The sequence below is a fragment of the Hyperoodon ampullatus genome (genome assembly GCF_949752795.1).
Source record: "Hyperoodon ampullatus genome assembly, chromosome: 6".
Taxonomy (NCBI): Eukaryota; Metazoa; Chordata; class Mammalia; order Artiodactyla; family Ziphiidae; genus Hyperoodon; species Hyperoodon ampullatus.
In genome coordinates, this window is record NC_136919.1 from 78,038,429 (window position 1) to 78,064,104 (window position 25,676).

General features: G+C 41.3%; 1 protein-coding gene across 1 annotated transcript in view; it reads left to right on the top strand.

The window, feature by feature from the left end:
* MAMDC2 (MAM domain containing 2) overlaps nucleotides 1-25,676 on the top strand; it is a gene marked incomplete at its 5' end in the record, with an annotated part of 180,948 nt that overhangs the window by 114,942 nt on the left and 40,330 nt on the right. The window contains 3 exons of the mRNA XM_079705840.1: nucleotides 1,970-2,063; nucleotides 8,313-8,456; nucleotides 11,273-11,538. Of these exons, the coding sequence (XP_079561966.1) occupies nucleotides 1,970-2,063; nucleotides 8,313-8,456; nucleotides 11,273-11,538 (504 nt within the window). The remainder of the gene's footprint in view (nucleotides 1-1,969; nucleotides 2,064-8,312; nucleotides 8,457-11,272; nucleotides 11,539-25,676) is intronic.

Sequence of the window (25,676 nt, forward strand, 5' to 3'; positions counted from 1 at the left end):
CCTATCCTTTTGGGTCACACGTGTGTGATTTTGCTCTAGCAGTCGGGACTCATTACACCGGGATTATTTGCTCTTGGTAATTGTGGGGGGAAAGAAACTTATCCTGTGGAAATCAGTGAATTTAAGGTCCCCATATTCTCAAATGAATTTTTAAAAGGAAAACAAACATTTGAAACCCTCATTCTGAACCAGAGAGAACATGATGGCACAGAGGCTGTGATTTGCAAATTATGATCGGAAATACTCTTATTCCCCCTTACTGTTCAGTAAGATCACATTCTGTCGTTGGCTTTATCAGCTGGCACCTTGAAAACAAAATGTCACAGACCTGTGTTGAGTCTGTAAACTTAATTAGCCCCTCCTCATTCGTCCACATCTGTTTCCTTGGTTCTCAGCCCTTCCTGTATTGCCAGAGACAAGCTTCCAGGGCCCCTCTTAGATTTTGCAGAGACCAGGTATCTAAGGACCATTGTTGTTAAGCCGAAAGGAACCGTCTTGTCCAAACTCTTTTTTTAAAAATTAAGAAATTGAGACCTAGCGTGGAGAAGGGACAAGCTGGAGTTAGTTAGTGGCTAACTAGCCTCAAACATGAATGTGAGTTCAGGAGGGGGTGTCACCCAGGAGGAAAAGGCATGGATTTAGTTCAGAGCTCATTATGCACCTGACTCCATGCTAGGATCTGTTTATACGGCATCTCATTTAGTGGCATCTACAGTCCTACAAGGTAGATGTTATAATACCTATTTTATAACTAAGAAAAGCGAGGTCCCAAGAGGGTTAGCTATGTACCCAAGGTCACCTAGTTGGTAAGTGACAGAAATGGGATTTGAACTCTGGTCTATCTGCTGCCAAGACACCATTCTCTTTAGAAGAGGTTGAAGACTAGACGCCTGTGGGTCAAATCTAGCCTATAATGATTTGCCTAGCTGCTGTAGTGGTATATGTTTGTTTCTTTGTTTTTGTTTTGCATGTTTGTTTTAGTTTTTGAATTAATTGCTAACATTGAAAAATCCAAAGATTTCAAATAAAAATCTAGAGATCCAGGTCCTCTTGACAGTTTGGTAAATCCAGGCATGTTAGTCCTAAATTCCCACACATCAGCAATTGACGAAGCTGGGTACCAGCTGCCCCCTTTAGATGAGACTTGCTCCCCATTTCACACCCTTTCCTGCTGCATCAGACCAAACCCATGTCACACATTTATATTACCTGCCTGGCCCGGGTAGGCACTTGAGTTTCCACCCCTGCTCAACACTGTATCTTCTCATGTTATCAATTCAGCAGAGTGGACTGCACACTTGGGTAGTTTTCCCAACACAGGTGAGCGCTGGGCTTACCACACCTGATCCCCATGGTCACAAGCAGAAAGTCGTCCACTGACCTCAAAGTTACTGTTGGTGGCAGAGAAGAGAGTATAACTAAAGGGGGCTGAACTCATTAACAACCCCGTGTTCTCTTTAACCATTTGAGCATGCCAGGTTATGCTAAAATCCTAATATCCGTACCTAGGATTTCTGGGCCTGATTGTGACTTAGGCATCAGGAAATCATCTCTGCATCTTTGTCCAGATGGACATGGAGTTTTATGTATGAAAAAGGGAAAGGACCTTGGAGGGGCCTAGGTCTCTGTGAAGGGCAGCGGCAAAATTAGCCTGCCTTCTGCAAGCAGGCTGTTGTTTCTTTAATTGAAGTTCATAATGCAAATTGTCAATTCTGTAGTTCTATCAGAAAGTGATATAGGTACTTTGACACTCAAGGGGCAGGATGGGGGCGGGGGGGAAGTCTACCAATAAAATGCAACTTAGGGCTTAGTATTCACTCTCCCCAAAAGAAAACTGTGGGTTAAGGAGGGAGCTGCCCAAATGCCTATACACCTGGCTAGATTGACACACCATTTTAAATCATAGTTACAAGAACTTAAGCCTAACAGAGAATATAAACATGTAGCAATATGTCATTCTCCTCTGCAGGTTATTTTTGAAGTTGCCTTCAATGGTCCCAGAGGAGGGTATGTTGCCCTGGATGATATTTCTTTCTCTCCTGTTCCCTGCCATAATCAAACAGGTAAGCATTCTCTTTTTCTTCTTCCTCACATCTGGAATTTTCCTTTCTCAACAGATGCCTGTGGTCAAGACTTGCTTTAATTCCTTCTAATTTCCCTATCTCTTCCTCTTATCCTTAAAAATTATTTAACCGAATAGTCATTTTTCTGGCATATTACTCTTTTTTTCCTCTCACAGAGTGAATCTAATTTTTCTGATACCAGAGGTCAATTGTGATGGGTTAAGAAGCTTCTATCTTCTCTACCTACTAAGAAATTAAAATTAAATAATGCTAACTCACTCCCACTCCATCTTTCTCTTTAAAGGGTATCTTGGGTCCATAGACAGGTGGCTGAGTAGGTGGAAAAAACTCTCAAAATCTACTGAATAGAATTATAAAAAGTTATAAAAAACTAATTTTATGAATCTAATTTTTAAATGTCCTCCTGTTTAAAGATGTTAGTATTTGGTATACATTTCTATGATGGCTTTTGGCCTCAGAATATATACTCAGTTTAATCTCTCTAAGTGAACCCTCACATTATTTTATCATGGCCAATTTTGTTTCCATAAACTTGGTGTTTGGGAAAAAGAGGAAATTTTTACTTTCTGGGAAAATAGGTAAACAAATTGATTCAAAGTGAATTAGAAAACAAATGTTTTAGAATAAGAAGGGTGACACTATATTAATGATAACCCAGATACATGCAGTCAACCTTAACTTTTAGTGAATTTGTTTCCTTAAGAGGCCCCAGGGAGACACTGTGGTCATCCGTCTTATTAAGGAGCCCTCATTCTGGGTTTTGGAGTGTGGGAAGTAAAAAATTTTTTTTTTTGTAAAGGGTTTTTTTTTTATTATGTGTAACACAAAGTTATTTAAGTCAATAAATTTTTAAGGAATTTCACACGTTCTGATTCTTTCCACTGCCAGTCACCTTAGTTCCTCCAAACTCATAATCTTCAAGATAAAATAGCCCTTTCAAAAAGAAGTTATCATGTGAGTCAGCCCACAATTCTTTTAGTTAGGCTTCTTTGATCTCCAATGAAATATGGACACACTTCAAAATTCCCCACCTGTAATCTTTGGGATCCAATTTCCTCAAGCGATTTACTTTAGGACCCTCTAAAAATGTATTAGGTTAAAATCATATTCACTCCTAAGCCACCACACCCTAGAACAGTACAGATCATTGGGATATGCCAATACCTAAGATAAAAAGTTTGTTAGGTTTTTCATAGTTTACTTGGCAGCTCTGTCTTGTAGTTCTTTCCCACAGATCTAACAGGTTGTTCTGTGAGTAAAGGAAACCACAGGAAGTAAATTTTTGAACTTGGCCTTGGTAGTTCAACTTTCACTTAAGGTAGAGTTAGTCTCTAATTTAATATGGTTTCAAATATATATTCTATAAGCAAGGGAACTCAGGAAGAATGTTTTCTACTCAAGCTAAACTGTTACCCTCAAATTACAGAGAAACTTGCTAATTAGCTAAAACCAAATGTTATTTTTGACTAATTCTAATTAAAAAAAACGAGTGAAACAGATAGAACCAGACTGGATTTACATACTTATATTTTTTCATTAAAATGCTTTAATCCAGCTATAATCAAAAATTAAAAGAGTCTCTAAATTTGACAGAACACAGAAAGCAAAATTGTTTTACTTCTCTAAATCTGATTACTCCCTAATTCCATCAGTTAATATTTCAGTGATGTTAATAGTAGTTTTACCACATCTTTGTGATTACTTTCAGAAAGTTCGTCTTCTCAGTCACTGGGCACTTACACTGAACTTTTTTTTATATTTCCAAGTTATAATGTGGGAGAAGAGGTATTTATTCCACATCTCTACTGGGTAGCCGGTGGGGTGAAGCGGCAGCTGGAAGGTGATAGAATCTACTGGGCCACCTTAGAAAGGAATGTTTAGAAACGTTCTCCCCTTTAAAAATATATAGACTATATGTGAGCTCTTTCCCACTGACTGGTGAAAAGAAAAGAAAGATTCCAGCAAAATAAGGACCGCTTATTAAGAGAGTTGGGGACCCTTCAGTCTGTAAAATCCAGCCCAGACCCTCCCTCCATAAGGACCACCGGGGATTCACATTCTTATATAAAGTTAACCAAGGTCCTGTATTGGTCTTCAGAACTTCCCAACATACCAACTTTACTTTAAAATGGTTTAATTACATGATCAAAGTGTTATGCTTTGAGAGCCAGCCTTTTGGACTCGCATCCCTACTCTGCCATTTACAAGCTGTGTAACCTTTGTTTATTAACCTCTCTGAGACTCTGTTTTCACCTTTATGGGACAGGGATGGAAGAATCTGTTTCATAGAGTTGTCGGGGTGAATGATGAGTTAATAATGTCTGTGACAGCCTTAGCTGAGTATGGCACACAGAAAATGCTTAGTCATGAGACCTAATATTATTTACTTAATTTTCAAAATATTTCCATCCATTCCCCTAGAGAACAGGGGGTCAGATTGAAACCAAAGAGAACCAGCAAAGGGCACTGCTTTGATGAATATGTAAGCTGGAGCCTGCTTTATGCCCTTCATTAAGCAGCTGTGGGCCAGATTCTGAGTCTTAGAAGCTGAACCCTCTGGTTTTCATACTTCCTCTTGCATTTCACAAATAGTTTATGGCCTTCTGTTTTGAAACAGGTACCAACATTTTTTTCTTTATCTTGGTTAGCTTCAGACTTGTTGTCTCTGCTTTTCCCAGCTGGATCTGGTGGTTTCTTTCCTCATCTCCCTAGTAAGCTGAGACAGGAATTATTTCAACATATGAAGCATCTTGTTCCCACCATCTGGTTGCTCTTAGAGTTAATCCAATTTCCCAGACCTGAGACCTATCTCAGAGTAGCAGGTATTAAGCACCAGTGGCTTGTCACCACGCCACCACCCCACAAATATTCCCCCAGGATGCTTCCAGAGGACAGTGAGACCTCACCCCATCCCCTCAACTTGAGTTACCACACTTCCCTTTCCAAGCCTTTTCCACCCACAAACTCCCCATCTACCGCCACATTTGGCCTAGAATCTAGATCATAGGAATAAGCTCTCCTCTTAGTCTGTAAGTCCTTGAATGCCTAACAGCTGATTCCATTCACTTCTAGGAATCCTGCCTCAATGCCCAACTCCCAAACTGAGCGCTCCAGGCTGTGCCATATGCAGACCTAACTTCCTCTCTGGGCTTGGGTTTGCCCCACACCCAGGCCAGGGTCTGGGAGGATCCTGACACTCATGGATATACATCTGAAAGGATGTCTACCTGGGCCTAAGTCCCAATATTAACCATTCATCAACAACACACTGCCCAGACCTCTTGTCTAATTGGAAACCTGGCTCCAGTTGTTGTGTAGGTTACAGCTGGAGGTGTCACAGTCTTCCTTAGCTCAGAGGCCCTCAAAGATCTCCACAGCCTGATCAGTGGCCCAGTCTGATCCATCATGATTCCTCAGTCTGGTGCTAATTCCCACTCACTCTCTTCCCTCGCCAGCCTTGAACTGTCCCAGCTTGCTTTTGGACTGGCTTGTGCTAAAATAAGAACTACTGTGCAAGTTTAGCAGCCTAAAGAGCACCACACCCAAAGTCTCTCTAGCACTACAGGGGCTGATAAGCCTCTTAGATCTTGAGGACTGATACTGAGTTCATCTCCATGAACTCTATGAAGCAGAGGAAAAGATGAGAAATTCTCCTAACCATTCTTCTCAAACTGCAACACCCTCTACCTGATTAGTTTATCTTCAGGGCCTCCTGATTCTAAAAAGTTCAAATGTCAGAAATCAAGTAATTAACTAAATAGTACATTATGATGCTCAGAGAGACTTTCTTTTTTTGGATGGGGTGGGGATGATCAGCTGATGCTCAGGGACTTCCAGTTGCCTCTGATTCCTCCCTATGCTTCAAATATGTCATTAACACTCTCCAAATACAATTATGATTGCCACTTGACTCATGCTTCTGAAACAAGCCTGAAGCAAAGGCTCTTCATTCACCCCAGATCTTTGGGGAGCTCATTTTAGGTCACACATAGGCCCTCTGGCCTCATCTTCAGTAATTAGATACTATCTCATGCTAGAAGAAACATTCTGGGTGAAAAAGATTTAGGCTTTGAGTTATGCTTTTGAGGTTTTCTTTTTATCAGACCTTCTTAGGACCCCAGAAAAATCCATTGCTCAGACTAAGTGTTTAGCAAAAGAATATAATTGCATCCTCAGAAAAATCTTCTCTGTGTGACTCAGTTTGTCACTATGGAGACAACAGAGCCTTGCTTACTTTCAAGTTTTAATACCACCTCTCACCCCCTCCCACACACCTAGGAAATGGGTTATGGTTCTCTTGTGGATGCCCAGGTGTATATTCCTTAGGATGTATTCCTGATGAATAATTTCACTGACCTTCCGTTCTCTTTATGCATGGCTTTTGGGAGTGCCACACCATTTTCTGAGCTAGATGGCCATCTGTAGATCTGAATTTCCATCTGCTTTTTCATTACCAGGTGGCAGAGGGGTGACCCAGACTGGAGACCATAGTGAGGTTTCCCATGGGCTCAGATCTCCATGGGGGGATGTCAAAGGATCCTTGTTTGTATGACATCATATTCATTTTCAAATGAATATCTTCATGACTTTATCTTCGCAGCTTAAAGAGTCACCTTGATGCTGACAGAGTCAGACAGAGAACAGTGTGTGAGTTAACCCACCAGTCTCGGAGCACTGAGAATTCTCTTCCTTTCCTATCTGGCTCATCAGGGGCCTCTCCTTGTACACTTGCTAGGAACATTTTCTTTCTGTTCTCTCTTTGTAATGTGGTGCTAATCACTTTTCTTTTTAATTTAGCATTTTAAAACTCTTCAGTATCATTTTAAACTCAGACAAAATTTGCAAGAATATGATAAAGAACTCCCGTATACTCTTTACCCAGACCTACAAACGTTTAACATTTTGCCACGTTTGTTTTATCAACCATTTAAGAGTAGGTTGCAGATATTATGTCCCTTCACCACTAAATACCTCAGTGGGTATTTTCTAAAACCAAAGACATCCTCCAACATGCTATGGAATAATTATAAAGTTCAGGAAACTTAACACTGATACAATATTATCAATTAACCTATAGTCCATATACTAATTTCACCAATTACGCCAATAAAGTCTTCTATAGGTATTTGTTTTTCTGGACCAAGATGGAATCTTGGACCCCCTGTAGCATTTGGTTGTCATGCGTCTTTCATCCTCTTTATCCGGGCCAGCTCCTCAGCCCACTGGAATGTTTTCTTACTTTGAAAATTGACAAATTGAGTCTTTGTCCCTAAACAGCTTTCTGTTTCATCAGATCCCTGCACCTAGAACTCAAGTGTTTCTCTAGAGATGATTTTCCACTTGTCCAAAACAGTGCTGTCTCTGGCCCTAAAAGGTTAGACCAGTGTATGTCAGTGTGCAGAACAAGATTATATTTGGCTGCACTGAATGTGTCCCAAACCGCTGCAGTCACATCTCCTCTGGACACAGAGGGCAATCTGAACAGTGAGGTTTACAATTACTTGTTGCTAGGACCACATCATTCTTGAAAGAGCAGAAATCTTTTATGTTCCCTTTCCTCCAGGCAGTCTGGGATGAGGTGATGTTTATAGACCAGAGTAAGTGACACCAGAACTCAGCAAAAGCCAAAATAATAGCAGAACAGGTGACAGAATTGGTGTGACTGTTTGAGCAATGTGATTTATACTGAGTAATGATTCTCTTCCAGCTGATCAGCTCTTACTACTAATGTCAATTATAAATAGACAGTGGCTCTGCTTCTGACATAGAGATTGATCAACAAAGGAAAACTATTTCTAGAAAATATTATTTCTAAAATATCTGTCAGAAAGAAATTAAGAATTCTATAATATCCTTACTTTTTCTCTTTCTTTTTAATTTTGTATGAATGAATTTTAAATTGTGAAGAAGTATGTGAATAAATGCTCTCAGTCTTTACATCAAGAAAGGAAATTCCTTTTGAAGTCTGGTACTTCATTTTTGTAGAGAATGTGAACAGAGCTCCTTCTTTCCATCCCTTTAGGGAGGAAAAGAACAATTTTCCTGTCATGCTGAAATGTGGATTTGATGCTAACTTGTCAGCATGCCACTAGGGTAAAAATATTTTTGTTGTGTGTTACTTCTCTGAGCTCCCCTGGTACAAATGTGTACATATTTGTCAATCAGTTAATGTAGTCCTTTGAGATCCTTGGGTTTGGCTCACTCTAACTTTGATTCTCCTTTGCTCAGAGCGTCCTTTTAGTGCCGTAGAAGCAAGCTGCAATTTTGAGAAAGATCTCTGCAACTTTTACCAAGACAAAGAAGGTCCAGGCTGGACCCGAGTGAAAGTAAGACCAAACATGTATCGGGCAGGAGACCACACTTCAGGCTTAGGTAAATCAGAGTCTGTTGTGTGGGATGTCATGTTGGGGGTTGGGAGCGGGTAGTATTCATCGCCATTCGCCAGCCGTTCTCACCAGGACACCAACTTGAAAAAGGGAGGTGGGTGTGGGAGCAGCTGTGAAGAAGCAAAGACAATAGGTAACCTTGTGCCTGGCCATTTTTCAAAACGAATTCAAGTTGCTGTGCTAGCAGAAGTATTTACCAGTTAATTAAATAGTCAAACCTTTGGAAATTATCTTGCTCTTCATTTTAGATGGAGAAGTACCTTTAAAAAGCTATTAGATTCCAATTATATGAAACATCCAGAAGAGGCAAAGCCATAGAAACAGAAAGCAGATTAGTGGTTGCCAGGAGCTGGGGAGGAGGATGGGGAGTGACTATTTAATGGGTATAGAGTTTTCCTTTGAGGTGATGAAAATATTCTGGAAGTAGATAGTGGTGGCTGTGCAGCATTGTGAAAGTACTAAATGCCACTGAATTGTATGCTTTAAAATGGTTAAAATGGTACATTTTATGTTTTGTGTGTTTTATTGCAATAAATAATATATAGTGGGGCATGAAAGCTATCACAGCTGTTGGGAAATTTTGGATGGACCTACAAGGAGCTCTTAGAAATCAGTTTGAGCTCCCCTTATGTAAGGATTACCTATCTCGGTAAAGGGAGCCCTTGTGAAGCCCACTCCAGTAGAGACTGGTGGAAAGAGCTTATTCTCAAGGGGTTAGTGTCTAATTCATTTATTCAACAATTATTTATATACTGGGCACGGGGGTGACTTACCAGAAAGCTGATGAAGCTTGTTTCAGGGCCCCTCACTTTCGCGGGGCCCTTGCAATTTCATACTTGTAATTTTGTATTCTTTGCTTAGGGGTTGGCTAACTGGTAGAATTACAGAATAAAAACCTATTCTGACCCTGGCCAGCCTAACCCCTGGGGGATACAATAGTGAAAAAATCAGGTATGTATCCCACCCTTGCTGGCTGAATGTCATTTCAATGGGCAAGAGAAACCCTAAACAAACATATATGCAAATAGACTCAAGATTACCAGTTGTGGAGTGTGCTGGGAGACGTGAAGAGTGACCTCTGAGAGAGAATAAGGAACCACATTTTGGGTGGGGAGTTTGTCTGCGTGGCTTTTATGTGTGGAAGCAGGAGCAGCCCAGGCAGAGGGGTCAGCATCTGTGAGGGCTTTGAGTTGGGAAAGAACTGGATACTCCCAGGAATTAGAAGATTAGAGTGGCTACACTGTGGGGAGGAGAGTGAAGGAAAATGAAGGTAGAGAGGAAGATCTTGGGCGTGGCAGGCCAGAGTAAGCAACTGGGATTTTACTACAAAGGAAATGAGAAGCCACTGAAAGGGTTTAAGTAGAGAAGAGAGGGATTAAATTTAGGTTTAAAAAAAAGATTGCTCTGGCTGTTGTATTGGCCACCTGTGTTAGTCTGCTTGAGCTGCCATAACAAATACCATAGACTGGGGGACTTAAACTACAGAAATTTATTTTCTCACAGTTCTGGAGGCTAGAAGTCCCCAGGTCAAGGCACCATTGGGGTTGGTTTCTGGTGAGATCTCTCTTCCTGCCTTTTCCAAAGCGCCTTCTCATTGTGTCCTCACATGGCCTTTCCTCCGTGTGTACACATGGAGAGAGAGAGAGAAAGAGAAAGATCTCTGCTGTCTCTTCTTCTTATGACACCAGTCACATGGGAGTTAAAGCTTCACCCTTGTAACCTCATTTAACCTTAATTGCCTCCTTAAAGGCCCCATCTCCAAATACAGTCACATTGAGGGTTAGAGCTTTAACATATGAATTTGGGGGGACATAATTCATTCCATAACACCACTCATGAAATAACCAAAGAATCTTTTGCCGGATTAAATAAAACTAAACTGTATAGCAAAGACTGAGGCACCCAAAAGAAAACTGATGAAGGAGGATCAAAAAAGGGAAAGGAAAAGTAGCAAGGTATTATTCTTTTTCTTTCTGCCCCAGCTTTATAGGACACGTAATTTAACATGATAAACTGTTTTAAGTTTACCATGGGGTTGGTGGAGCATGTGGGAAGGGAGGTTCTTGATCTTATTTTTTCATGTTATTTAGGAGAAATTGGGGAAGATCAGATCTTCAGCACCTGGGAGGTCTATCTGATTAAAAACCTGCTTTTTAGGAGCAGGCTTAACATATGAAGAAGAGAGTAAGCTCTGCCCAGATACACAAACCACCCCCCACCCATCATCCCCCAAGGACTGCCAGGCCCTGTAACCTCTCCCCCTCCACTGGTCATTGCAGGGGTAAGAAGAAAAATCTGCTCTGGGCCTTGTGTTCTCTATGACTCAGTACTACTCAGTCTAGTTGTCAGTTGGTTGTCCAAAAAGTGGGGAACCCCAAGATGATTTCATCCTTTTTGTTTCATGAAAAGTGGAAATCCTAGGAATTCCCTGGCGGTCCAGTGGTTAGGGTTCCATGTTTTTACTGCTGAGGGCTGGGGTTCAATCTCTCGTCGGGGAACTAAGATCCTGCAAGCCACGGCACGGCCAAAAAAAAGAAATATAAATCCTGATTGATGACTAGAATCTGGACATATGCAGTTGGAAATCTGTACAGGTTTACTTAAAAATGGAGAAGGTTTATTAGCAATAGAATCACACAGATATTTTCAATATTTTAAATGCTTTCTATCATTTAAAGCCTATAGAAATAGTCTCTGTTGGCAAACTCCACTGCTTGAACCATATTTTCCCACTTGATAATCTGGGCTGAATTATTTAGGTTTTTCATTGCTGATGCACTGAATGCTTTGTCCTATTTGCAGGGTATTTCTTGATGGCCAACACAAAGTTTACGTCTCAGCCTGGCTACATTGGAAGGCTCTACGGTCCCTCCCTGCCAGGAAACTTGCGGTATTGTTTGCGTTTTTACTATGCCATCTATGGGTTTTTAAAAATGAGTGACACCCTAGCAGTTTATATCTTTGAAGAGAACCACATGGTTCAAGACAAGATCTGGTCTGTGCTGGAGTCCCCAAGGGGCGTTTGGATGCAAGCTGAAATCACCTTTAAGAAGCCCATGCCTACCAAGGTACAGTAGAGCCTTTCTGCAATTTTCAGTTGCTAAACTGGGTTAGTGAATTTCTGTTTAATTATTTTCAACTGGTGATGCGTTGTTTTTCTTCTGTTCAAGCTGAGAGCCCCACTCCCACACCCTGTCCACAGCCATGCGCGAGTTATATCCTTCAGTTCTTTTCAGTTTTCTGTCTCTCAGGGTCATGGTCACCTAGGGAGTTTGCTTGTTTAGTCCGTAGATTCCTTGAGGATAGTCCAAAGACAGAGAATATGTGAATAATCCAAGTTCAACAGCTATACTTTAGTTCGAAGCCACAATTCACACACACACACACACACACACACACACACACACACACGAATGCTAGTACTTTCAAAATGTGAAATCAGTGAGCCTGGTTCTACACTGAGGCTTTAAGGTCAACAACCTAAACCTCTAGCTGAACACAGGCTGGGGAAACTCAGTAAAATATGAGAGCCAACCCAGACAGAGAGAATTTAAATAAGGGAACCAACAGCAGCGTATTTGATAGCAATAAGAAAACAAAGAGATCTTTATTGTGGGGAAAATACAAAAGAAAACTGTGATCTCCTGAATTTTACAACTCATAAACTTAAACTGAAGCTTTACAGGTGCAATAAATTCTGTCAACTAACCCAGATGAAATTAGAATGGGAAAATCCATTTTGTTTCATCTGTCAGTTGGTCAGAAGATCTCTCTCATGTACCCTCTGTGCAAAAAAGAAGCTAAAAGAAAGTTCCTTCCTACAAACAGTTGCCTCACACAATGGGAGCTCAATAGATAGCACTGAAGAATGGATGGGTCAGTTGATCATGTTCATTAACTAGGAATTACCCAAAGTCCAGGCTCCCCAGGGGAAGATACGTGCCTAGCAGAGCTGTAGAACCTTCTTCATAAACACTAATGGCCCAAACTTCTCTTAGCTATAACCATCTGGACAGAACCATAGCTTTGTCTATAACTTTCTGTTAAAGAAGTTTTGTACACCATTCCCATCATAACATTGCTTGGTTACTCTTAGTTCATTGGAATACCCACCAAAGCATGATTAAATCTTTACAATGATTAATCAAAGATCTTTGAAAATATTTACAAAGTTCTTTTTCATTGCTAGGCAAGAAGAAATTATGATTATAATGACATGGCAGCCTCCTTGACTTACTGATTTCTAAAAGGGTCAAACCAATTTATGATACCTGTAGCAGAATATAAGCACACAAGTTTTATCACAATCTTATAAGCACTGATGGTATTGGGTTTTTTTTTTTTTTTTGCGGTACGCGGGCCTCTCACTGTTGTGGCCTCTTCCGTTGCGGAGCACAGGCTCCGGACGCGCAGGCTCAGCAGCCATGGCTCACGGGCCCAGCCGCTCCGCAGCATGTGGGATCCTCCCGGACCAGGGCACGAACCTGTGTCCCCTGCATTGGCAGGCGGACTCGCAACCACTGCACCACCAGGGAAGCCCTGGTATTGTTTTTATGCTGACTAAATAGGTTGTTGTAGGTATCCCCTTCTTAATCCCATCCTATTTTGGTCACCTGACTAAACTGAGCTATTTGATTCATCCCCCTGAGCAACAGAGGAAACAAATTGATGTTTCTGGTGCCAAGTTCCAACTCCTAGCCTAGGCTTATGTTTTTTAAGCCTATTTCCTAACCAGTTCCAAACATTTCCTGAATGAGACTATCTTTCTATAAATGTCATCTCACATTTGCAGCATTTTTGCGTTTCCTCTTTGATCTCTTAGTCCTTCCCTGCGCCCCTTAGGGATCCCAAAGGCTTACATTCTTTCCCCATTACCAATTATTTAACTCTCTCAAGTACTTATGGCAACACACACACACACAGAGCAAACATGCACCAGACCCACATAATCAGAGAGACACCAGATCCACATAATCAGGGATGCACCAGAAAATAATAGAATTTTTGTTGTACTCCACACCCTCTGTTGCTAATGTTTCAAAAAAAAGGAGAATATAATAAACATTTCATTCATTTATTTGACTTTATTCATTCATTTATTTATTCCTTAATTCAACCATAATTTATTAGGTATATGCTCAGTGCAGGGCATACAAAGATGAATGAGGCTCAGATCCTGCTTCTGAGAATGAGATCACAGATGATAGAACATTAAGATACAGATACATAAAATAACTACCAACAGTACAATCTCAGTGTCTCACAGAAGGGCTATATAGAAAAATAGAGGAGTAGTTCTACCAATTGGACATATAAAAAATAGTGATTGGGCTTCCCTGGTGGCGCAGTGGTTGAGGGTCCGCCTGTCGATGCAGGGGACACGGGTTCGTGCCCCAGTCCGGGAAGATCCCACATGACCCGGAGCAGCGGGGCCCGTGAGCCATGGCTGCTGGGCCTGCACGTCCGGAGCCTGTGCTCCACAACGGGAGAGGCCATGACAGTGAGGCCCGTGTACCGCAAAAAAAAAAAAAAAATAGTGATTAATAGAGGCCCAGCTGAGCTGGTGTTCGTAGGGTTAGCGTTCAGGCCATGCTGGATTCTAACTCCTGCTCATGCCTCACCCCACTCCTCCCTTCTCCCCAACGCTTAGCCCTCCCTCCCTGCCTCCAACCCTCCTCCCATCCGCTACTCACAAAACATGGGTGTTAGTAATCTGCCTGCTCGTCAGAGTGAGTGTCTGCTCTTACCTGACTTCCATGGAATGGGAGCAAGCCCCCCAGCAAATAAGGGTGCCCCAGAGAATTTGCCCTTTCTTCTTTGGCTGACTTCCACCCCTCCCAGCGACCACAGAGACCCTCCCCAGCCATTTCAGGAAAACTGGATCTAGACCCAGTTGGGGCAGAGAAGTTCTTATAGCCTATTCAGGGATTTGGCCCCAGTGCAGGTGAGGAGACGGTAGGTACAGTTCAATGCCAGAAAACTCTGGACACATAATCTGAAGGTGGCTAGTAGTTTTTGGCGGGTCCCTTCTAAACAGAACCAGCTCAGAGAGTGAGAGAACCATTTGACATCCATAGAGGCAGCATTGAGTAAGGCGGGAAACTAAAGTTCACTGACTTATGTAACACATACAGGTGGAAACAAACATACAGACAGTATCTCAGAGAAGGGACAAGATGAAAAGCCAGAGTTTCCCTTAACCACCCCCGAACGCCAACTCCAGTTCTACTTCTTTTTCTAAAGGGTTTTTCCTGATTTTTTGATGCCTTTCTCTATAATTCTAAATATTCTATTTCCACCTTATTTCTTGCTTCATTAACCTTAGCAGTATCTGCTGACTCCCTGCTATGAAAGATAAGAAATTTAGCTTATTTGCACTATTTCCTTTTGTTTTCTCTCTCCTCCTCACAATTTTTAGTTATATTTTTAACTTTTCTCTTGGTTCCCTTTGTAACTTTAATACACCTAACCATCTATTTTTGGTTCCATAAACTTTAGGTAGTGTCCCTTGACATCCCACTATGTACAGTGAGTGCATTTTCACCCCTCTATTTCCCCTCACCTTGCTTGCCTGCTCCACCTCTCAATTCTCTCAGCTATACAATTGCTTTTACACGGTCATGGCTTAAAACATTTATATTCCTCCAGTGGAGCCTTCAGTGCCTTGCCAATGGCAGGATTTCCCAGTATGGGCCCCCTTGGCATTTAGAAGAGGACAGTTCTGCCTTTGTGGGGGGCCATGCCTCACACGGTTGGGGTTTTGACATCTGCAGTGACAGCAACAACCCAAATTATTTCCACACATTTCCAAATGGCCCCAGAGGTGCGTGCAATTCTCAGATGAGAACTGTTGCTCTCTAAGCTGATTCTGAAAGTTGAAAATAAGAGCCAACCCCACCTGCAGTCCACGCCTGCCACCTCCGATCTGCGCTCTGCCCAGAGGCAGGGTGATGATGAGGAAGCCTCCCGTGCAGTGACCCCCTGGCTTCCCGTTGCTCTGAGGGAAAAGGCTCTCATGCTCTGACACGATCCCCTCCCCAGCTTGGCCGCTTCTCCCTCCATTCTAAGCCCATTGCACTCAGTTCCTGGAACATACTGCGCTCTCCCACTTTGAGCCCTTGCACACATTTCCTCTGCCTAGACTCTTGTTAATTCAGTCATGGCTTGAACGTCCCTTCCTCAGAGACCCCTCCTCTGGCTCACTGCCCAGGATAGGTTAGGGTGCCCTGGGCCTCCTGGGCCTATCCTGCGTCGTCTTGGAGACAGGATAGCACAGCAATTAGGGATAATGACACAGGAGTCTCTCTGGCTTCAAATCTCCACTCTACTACTGAAATGGCTTTGCCATCTTAGTTTCTTTCCTTAATTGAGGTATAATTGACATATAACATTATATTAGTTTGAGATGTACAACATAATGATTTGGTATATGTATAGACTGTGAAATGATCACCGCAATGTTTACTTAACGTCTGTCACCTCACACAGTTACAAATTTTTTTTCTTATGATGAGCACTTTTGTTTGTTTGTTTGTTTTGTTTTGTTTTGTTTTTTAAGCGGTACGCGGGCCTCTCACTGTTGTGGCCTCTCCCGTTGCGGAGCACAGGCTCCGGACGCGCAGGCTCAGTGGCCACAGCTCACGGGCCCAGCCGCTCCGCGGCATGTGGGATCTTCCTGGACCGGGGCACGAACCCGTGTCCCCTGCATCGGCAGGCGGACTCTCAACCACTGCGCCACCAGGGAAGCCCGTGATGAGCACTTTTAAGCTCTACTCCCTGAGCAACTTTCAAACACACAGTACAGTGTCGTTAACTCTACTCACCATGCTGCATGTTTATAAGTTTACAGTTGAAGAAACTGAAGTTTCAAAAAGTTAAAATAGTCCTATTCTTGCTGTTGCATTGCCACTGTCCCTCAAATTCCAGACAAAATCCTTAACAGTTATACCTCAAAAATACATCTCGAATATGCCCAATTGTGTCTCCCCAGCCACCTAAACTGCTTCGTATCTTTCTATCTGGTTTTTCTGCTTCCACCTTGCTCTCTGTATGCTCTCATGCAGCCACCAGAATCATCGTCTTGAAACAGAAACAGGATCAGGCCACTGTCCTGCATGAAACTCTCCTATTGTCTTTAGAATAAAGCTCCCTTCCCTCCTGTGGCTGATGAGGCCATGCACAATCTGGTCCCCGCCTCCTCCACTGACTTCATCTCCCTTCACTCTGCCCATGAGCACATAGTCACACAGTCCCCATGGTCACGCTGGCCTTCTCTCTGTCCCCTGAGTCCCAAGGCCTTTCCTTCACCAGGGCCATTGCACTTGCAGTTCTCTCTGCCTGCGATGCCCTGCCCCCATCTATCCTATGTCAAGCCCGGTTCCCATTCTACTGTCCCAGTCAAATGTCTCCTCTTAGAAAGGAACTTCCCTGACCACCCAGTCTGTGACTGCTTTTCCCATCCCCAAGTTATTCCCCATGATATTTCCTAGTTTATTTTGTGCATAGCATTTACCCCAATTTGAAATTTTCTGATTTGTTTGTCTACTTGTTCACTGTCCATTTCTCTTTTCCCATAAAAATATAACAATGAAAAAGGAATAAGTAAAAGAATGAAAGAGTGGACTTTCTAAGGCTGGTAAGTGGCAGCGTTGGGGTTTGAACCGTGGTCTGTAGACTGTCTGAAGCCTACCCTTCGCCGCAGGTATCTTTGGGTGCTCAAGGTCTCCATCCAGTCTTGGGGAAAGCCTGTTCTTATGCAGCTGGAAAAAGTGAGGCTCCCAGCGTGCCTTGGGGCATAGGCACCGTCTGTTATTTTATTCAATTCTCACAGCATTCCCGTAAGGGAGGTAAAGTATCTCCTTTTAGTGCTCTTGGCATTCTAGAATACAAAGTTAGACTAACCCAAGGTCACGTTCTACTAGCAATGAATGCCTAAACTCAGAGCTCACTGAATGTACGTCACTTTGTGGGGAAGACCCTTCCCTGTCTCTGCTTCACGTCCTCACCACGCCATTCCTAAAGCCGGTCAAGTGTGAGTGGTCAAGGCCCAACTCAACGGGAGTAAATGGCTGCCTTTTCACACCTGTTCCCTGGCTGGGAGCCTTGTACTTGAATTTTGACTACACCTGGCCTAATCCTAATCCTGGTGTGAGTTTTCGCTGGTGGAGATGTTTGGTAGATATGTTTGAGTATCTGTGCTGCACAAAATAATAACAATAATCTCTTCCCTTCACATTGCTTCTTACTCTAGCGTGCTTTCATGAACATTATTTTCACCTCTCAGTGAGTTATCATGTGAGATCAGAGCTGAGCGGGGTGACGGGCAGCCTGGACAGAACTGTAAAGTCAAAACTTTCGGCCTCTTTCCCTTTGTTTCTCCTGCCTCGATCCTAATCCCTGCACACTAGCTCACCTGTGCCTTCCCGGGTACCTCCCACTGTGGATGTTTCTTTACCTTTATTTCCATATTAGTTTTTACCCAGACCATTTTAAGGACAATGGGCTGATTCGATTAACAAGTGCCTGCTATGTTCCCTATACAGTCTAATGTTTGATGGAAACTATAATATATATTTCTACTTAAGGAATGATAGCAATGGTAAGAATTTCCCTGAGACCATTCTAACAAAATAGCTATATGGATGGCTGTGTAATGTCACAGCTGCCAACAGCAACAGGAACTTTTATTGAACACTTTCCATGTGCCAGATGCTATGCTAAGCACTCGACATGCATTACTTCATTTGATGCTGCAGCACCCTAGGAAGGAAAGCTGTATAGCCCTATTTAACAGATGAGGAAAGCTTGTGCAGAAAATTAAGGACGTTGTTCAACAGCACACAGCTATTAAGAGGCAGAGCAGAGAGGTAAATCCAAGTCTTATTCAATCCAGAATCCATGCTTTTTATACCATACCTTTATGCACCGCCCCCCCAGCCCTCTCCTGGCTAATGTGGAAAGTGTAGGATCAGATAAGAAGGGGAAGCCAGCCCTAACTCAAGACTTCAAAAAATTTCTAGGGCTTTATTATTAACTCTCTGTTGTTCTATTTTATAAATCACTTTGGCTCCTAGGAGGAGTCAGAATTCAAGGTGGTTCAGCACAGACAAAGGAGATCTGGAGGGTAGAGGGAAGTACAGCATAATGCTTAAGAGACTTGGCTGTGGGCTCTCTGGTGCTTACGCCTTTATAATTGGGGCTAGTTATGTGAATCTTGCTGAGCCTTGCTTTTCTTCATATGCAAAATGAGTGTATTAGTAGTATGTACCTCATAGGATTATGGTGCATCATGTAAAACCCTTAGCATAGTACCTGGCACATAGTTGGCATTAATGTAGCTGGAGAGAGAAAGCAAGAATAAGAGAGAGAAAAGAGAGAATGACAAAGAGACTAAAGAATTTTTTTCCTAGGTCCTGATCCTCATAAGATTTCATAGGTAACATCTCTTTAGTACCTGCGTAATTCTGTACCTGAACTTTTGCTGTGAAGTATTCTTTAAATGAAAATCAGGTCCGAGTTAAATCTTTATTTTAATAGTACTAGACTACTGCACTTACACAATCATGAACTGCCGACAATATATTTGTTAACGTTTTAGAAACATTTTATAAGGGCATGAATCATGAAATGGTTTTCTTGATCTGTTTTTCCTCAGCATGTTACTAAATAGAGAGTAGGTAATCAAGAGTTACCTTGAGACTTTCACACACTAGAGATGGTAATGAGGAGAGGGAACAATTCACTCCAAAGTGCTTTTCTTGAAAGCTAAATGTCAGGAGAGACTAAAGAGTCATTGTCAGAAAGTCTGTAATTATGAAGCACAAACATTAGCCTTTTTTTTTTTTGGATGGCTAGATGTTCTGTTAATGTATGAAAAAATGTTTGAGCCTAGTGTAAACATGCTTTTGGTCCCTCATTTTTTTTTAACATCTTTATTGGAGTATAATTGCTGTACAATGGTGTGTTAGTTTCTGCTTTATAACAAAGTGAATCAGTTATACATATACATATGTTCCTATATCTCTTATGTTCAAATCCTTGGGCTGACATTACGCTTGGTCACTATAGCACCTATATCAGGTCCTGCAATATCGTTTGACTTGAAGCAAGTGTTCCCTTTAACAAAGACCATTAAGTGGTCTGTTAATTAGAGGCACTGGGAGTAACTCAATATCATGTTCATTAAATATTTCTTTTGGAAAAAATGTTAAATGGCCCATAAATGAGAGCATGACCAGGCATTCTCTTTCATCTGGGTCTGGCTTAATGATCAGTTCAGCAGTCATTAAAGTCTGCCTGGTAAACCCTTCTAAGTCTGCATCTTTATTCTGTTGTAAGATTAAAGAACAAACTTCAAAAGTCATTTATGGAGATGGAGAAAACCCCCATCTGGCCAGTCTGAAAAAAATATAAATACATTTTTTTTGACCAGACAAGAAACTTATGTCAGCACTTCTCAGAGTATGTCCCATGGAGTACAAATCCCTTGAGTTATTCCATTGAAAAAGGGTTCTATGGTCCAATGAGTTGGGGAAGTTTTGTATGCTAGATCTCTACTTCTACATACACACATGAAGATTCACCCTGCACAGTAACATGTTAGAAACTCTGGTAAGTTCTACATTAAGGAATCCCGTTCAACCTTGTGTAAGGTGGCAGTTTCCTCAGAGTACTTGACATAGAACCCTTGTGTTGTGCATCATACTACTATCATAGCATTATGTATTGTATGGAAATTGTCTGCTTACCTGCCTACCTAGATTAGCTTACATCAGACTGTAAGCTTCTGGGGAACAGAGATCCATATCTTATTTATTTTTTATTTCTTATGTGAACACAATTTCTGGAACAGAGTGGGTACTCAATAAATAGTTGGAAAGAGAACCGAACTCTCAATGAATATGTGTTGATGGCAAGGAAGAACAATGTAAATACATCAAAGGAAGAAGGAAGATGAACTGTTTCTGCCTTTGAATCATATAAACCATAATCTCTTATAACCAAGCACCTGTGCAATTGGTCCTGCAAGAAATTTGAATGTGAACACTTAAAAGCAGGAACATCCTGCTGGAGTGGATATAAGGATGCACATAAACACATATATGCCAAGTCTGGTTTGGGGCTTTTTATGATGATATTTATTAAAACCAAAAGCTGTAACTCTTTTCTTTGGAACAACTTACATCACACCATTTCCCTATTCCCAAAGACTGATATGAGGTTTTCCCAGCTCTCTTGATTTTCCTGATCCCTTTCCTGTCCCCAACACAGCTTCTCCAGCCTCCATTCTGTGCTGTGGTCCATGGAGCACTCACTTCCACATCATAGTCTCCCCACTCACAGGTCCTTCTGGCTTCTTTACCTTGGTCCCCTTAACCCCTGGGAACCCTCAGCAGCTATTTTCATCTTCTTTTCCCTAAGCTTCTCAGCACAGCTGGAGAAAATAAGATTATTTGCCACTGTCCCCTCCAGGCTGCTGGGATCCATGCTTCTGGGAAAGCCTTTTATTCAGATCATCTCTGACTTCCACTCTCGTTCCGCACCCCAGATATTCAGATCCATTTTCACTCGCAAGTTTCCAACTCAACCCTACCTGCCTCATTCTTAGGATGTGACCTCATGGGTTCAACTCCCAAGAGAATGAAGGCATTGAACACAAGCCCCTTCAATTCTGTTCCTCTCTGAATCCTCACTTGCCTCTCTTTGAATCTGACAGTTGGTTTCTCAGTCAAAACCAACTGGTCATCTATAAGTTGGATTTCATCGTCCTGCCTCCTCTGGGACCTTATTTCATAAATTGTTCCCTCTCTCATAAATTTTCAATTTCCATTAGTCCTTTGCATGCTGCCAACATATGTTGGTCATACAAATGAACAGCAAACCTTCCTTTCACCTTTTTACCCATTTAAGTTGCCACCCTATCCCACTCCTTTAGTCTTCAAACTCCCTGGAACACGTGTCTTCAATTACTTTCTAGGAACCAGTGCAGTTTCTCGTTCTTCAAATCCTTGCCTTCCTCCCCCACTGCTCCCTCAAGGGTTTATCAACAGCAAATATTTCCCATTGATCTTGCTGCAGGAATCATCATACCTGAGAAAATCCTACCCTTCTCTCAAAGTCCATCTCAAGAGCCCCTTCCTCTTTGAATCTTGTATAAGTCATTAGTTTGTATTTTGTTGGGATGAGATTGTATAATAAAAGATCCTAGGTCAGGGCTAGGAAGACTTGGCTTTAAGTCTTGACTCTGGCATGAAATGGCATAAATCAGAATGTCACGTCACCTCTCCATGAAATAAAAACATGTTTTAAGATGTCCACTAAGTCTCTTCTAATTCTTATTATATTTTTAGACTTCTTAATGTCAGGAACTGTCTTTTAATATTGTGCAGCACAGCCCTTGTGGATAGCTTTCTCTATTTCTTTATTTCCTCTCTCAATAATCTTCTCGTTTTAGCAAAAAGTGAATGAAATTTGTCTGTGATTTTGATTTCTGCTTTTAAAATCTTCCTTTTCACTTTGCCCTTTAATAATGAAAATGAAAGTGATGTAAAATATCTAGGGTTCTAAAATTTTTAAAGACAACACTTAGCAGTTCACTTGGATAGAAGAGCAGGTCTAGTAAGTTTCTGGAGAGATTTATAAATAGGTGGCTATTTAATAACAAGACACCCTGCTATAAAGGGACTAAGGAATCAGAAAACCAATGTGTAGATAAGATACATGAGAAAAGATGAATTTCCTATCACATTTCATGATGTCTGAGAACATTGGGAAATGGCTGCTCCAGGATATTAATGTTCCAGCATAATTAAAGCAGGGCAGCTGAGTGCAAAGCAGAAATTGCAAGATCATTAATTTCTGACACAATAATCAACACATTATAGAACAGATTAGGGTGGTTCCATACACAGAGCCAGGAAAATTATACTGTCAAGTGGAATATGTTTTCATGTGAAATTGGATAGAGGAGCTAAGTATGGAAAAGGAGCCTACTGTTGAGTTTTTCCAAGCAAAACTCAGTGTCAGCTGTCAGTCCAGGAATTATAAATTACTTTAAATATGCGTAAGGCAGAGTTGAGATGCTCTGATTTTCCTTCTCTTTCATTTCCTTTCAGATATTTATTGTTGGGTTTCTGTGTTTCATGTTAATTTATAGGGAAATGACTGGAAAGACTGATTAGCACAACTGGTAGTTGCTAACACACAGCTTACATGAGTGTGGTGTTTATGTCAGTGCATTCTTTCATGACTTTCCCAAGGAATTAATTTCATAGAATATGGCTGGATTACCATGTTTGTCCTCCCAGCACCATGGAGATATCTGGGACATTCTTTCCCCATAGTCTTATTAGTAAGCTTAATTAAGCAAAAATGTATTCCAAAGATTGTTTATAAACCTAAAAACACTACCTCCCTCCACACTTCCAGATTCCTAATCTTGTATTTCACAGTCTCACGATGGCTGCCTTTATAGGGAATCTTTTCCCGGGTTTTTTGGATTAGGCAACACTGACTAATTTGCACTTTGAGATTTTCTGGGGATCCTCTGTTTTCCTGAGCTCATAGACCAGGGAAGTATTTGCTGGACACTCTAGGTATAAGCTCAATTCACTTACTTGGAAATTGACAATTCACATATTAGTAAAGACTCGCTACTTTCTCCCACAGAAGAATACCTTATTTCCTTTTGCATAGATATCCCCACCTTTTTCTCCCTCCCTTGTGTGGCTTTCTCTGGGTGTTCTGTGCTCTGTCTTTGCAGTACCTACATCTAGTAGAAGTCTCTCTCCAGGTGGTCAACAAGCTACCTCGCTATGCATCTCCCACCACACCCTGAAGGGTCATGAGCTCCTATTTTCTGTTCAACATTGGCTTACATGTGAATGCAGACAATGCTCAAAGACACATTACTTTTTGTGGCCTGCCTATTTCATCTCGGTCTCTGAACCAAGACATTTAGTTCTCCCTTAGTTTCTTTCTCCAAATAAGGATTGCCTAATAAACATATCTGAAAGGCAAATGTCAAGCCAGAAAAAACAGTTTGCAATGTATACGACAAACTCCTAATACATTTAAGCTTTAAATTTAATATATCAATAAGCAAAACATGAACTAAGGGACTTCCCTGGTGGCGCAGTGGTTGAGAGTCCGCCTGCCGATGCAGGGGACGCGGGTTCGTGCCCCGGTCCAGGAAGATCCCACATGCCGCGGAGCGGCTGGGCCCGTGAGCTATGGCCGCTGAGCCTGCGCATCCGGAGCCTGTGCTCCGCAACGGTAGAGGCCACAGCAGTGAGAGGCATACGGCAAAAAAAAAAAAAAAAAAAAAAAAAAAAAAACATGAACTAAGAAGTAGGAAGGTGGGCAATGAATATATACAGGCAAATCTGAAAAAAAAATATTACTGGAAAATAAATGCACAAACATGTCCAACTTCATTTATAATCAAAGAAATTTAAAAAGTAATAAAATAGCACATTTGTCTATCAAATGGATAAAGATATTTTTAAAACATAATACTCTGGAGTATGATATTTGTATTAATAGCTGCATTCATACTGCCTGTATTGTTCAGTTTATCAATTAAAAAATCTTTTACTTTAGGCCAAAAATAGGTAGATGTATATATAATATAGGAGTTATATATATACTTAAATTTCATTTATTACATATTTATGTATATAATTATATATTTAAGTATATTATATATAAAACATTGCCCTGGAGAGGTGAGTATTCAAGGAAATAGGATTCTCATAAGCTCTAGCGTGAAGGTAAATTGATATAATATTACTAGGCGACAGTTCAATTACCTGTATCAAAAAGAAACACCCCAAACATGCATATCCTTTGACATAACAATTCTAATTCTAGGAATTTATCATAAGGAAATAATCATGGTTATGCACAAAGGTTTATCTACCAATATTCATCACAACAATATTTGTAATATTGCAAAATTGGAAACTGCCTAATTATCTATCAGTAGGGGTTGGTTAACTAAGTTGTAACAGCTAAAAAGGGCTTAGCATTATACAAGTTTTTAGCCACAGCTCTGCCTCAAGTCAGGATCTCCGCTTTGCCCTGGAAGTTAATGAAAATAATCCCACACTGTCTCTATGTCTCATACATGAGCAGGGTGGAGTCATTATTCCTGTTTGGATATTAGCTAAAGTCACTGTCTTCTCCTGACCCAGAGAAATTCATCCAGAGCAGGGGTGAGCCCTTGAGAGTCAAGACAAAGACATAGATTCCGCCTTTTTTGCAATTGATTGTGTTCTCCAAGTCTTCTGGTAGGACTGACGTTTTATATCTCCATCCACGTGTCACAATAGGTTCGTATTATGATGTTCATCCTTGGGCATGACAATTAAATTGATTACATTACATTGCTCAGGGAAGTGTTTGACCAGGGGTCCTCCCTAAGGGAGGTGGGCCAGAGATAAACCACATTGTATGTCCAGGAAGGCATTCACACCTATTTCCTTTAGTGACGATGAAAGGCTTATAGGAAAATTTTATATAATAATGTTCTCATTATTAGGGTGTGAAATTAGATCCTAAAACACTAAAAATGATACCATCTCACCTTTAGTTCTAATGTTCATTTTTTCAGAGTCTTTTCATGTTTATTTTCCATTTAGACCCTCAATACTAATTGTACAGGATTGTGCAGGATCTATGTCCCACAAAAAAAGAGCATGAATTTTGGAGTCAGACAGACCTCACTTCCAAAACAAAGGAAAGGAAGTGAAAATGGGTGCAAATAAAGATAAGATTGAAGGTGTGGATGTAGGGAGTTGAGGGGATTCTTTCCTATGGGCTAAATTTTCCGTGTGGAGCAGACAAGGTCATCGGCTAAGAGAGAGAAGGACGTCAGTGAAGTGAGGGAACACCTGCTGTGGAGAGGTGGGGTTACTGCCTGCGAGGAGAGGTTTCAACATTCACCAGCCCTGAAATTCAGTCACGATCTATGTAAGAATCAGGTTCTGGTGCCAGGTGATGGAGAACTCTTTATAAACATACATAAGGCAAAATGACAGGAAGCTAGTTATAAATACAGGTCAAAGACATACTTGTCCTCTGCTATTAATTGGGGCGTTTCAAGCCTTTCAGAATCGTATTCTAAAATACCTAAAGCAAAAAGGAGAAAATGAGCAGATTGGTATAATGAAATATGCTCTATCAGATATTCGGAGTGTCATGTTTC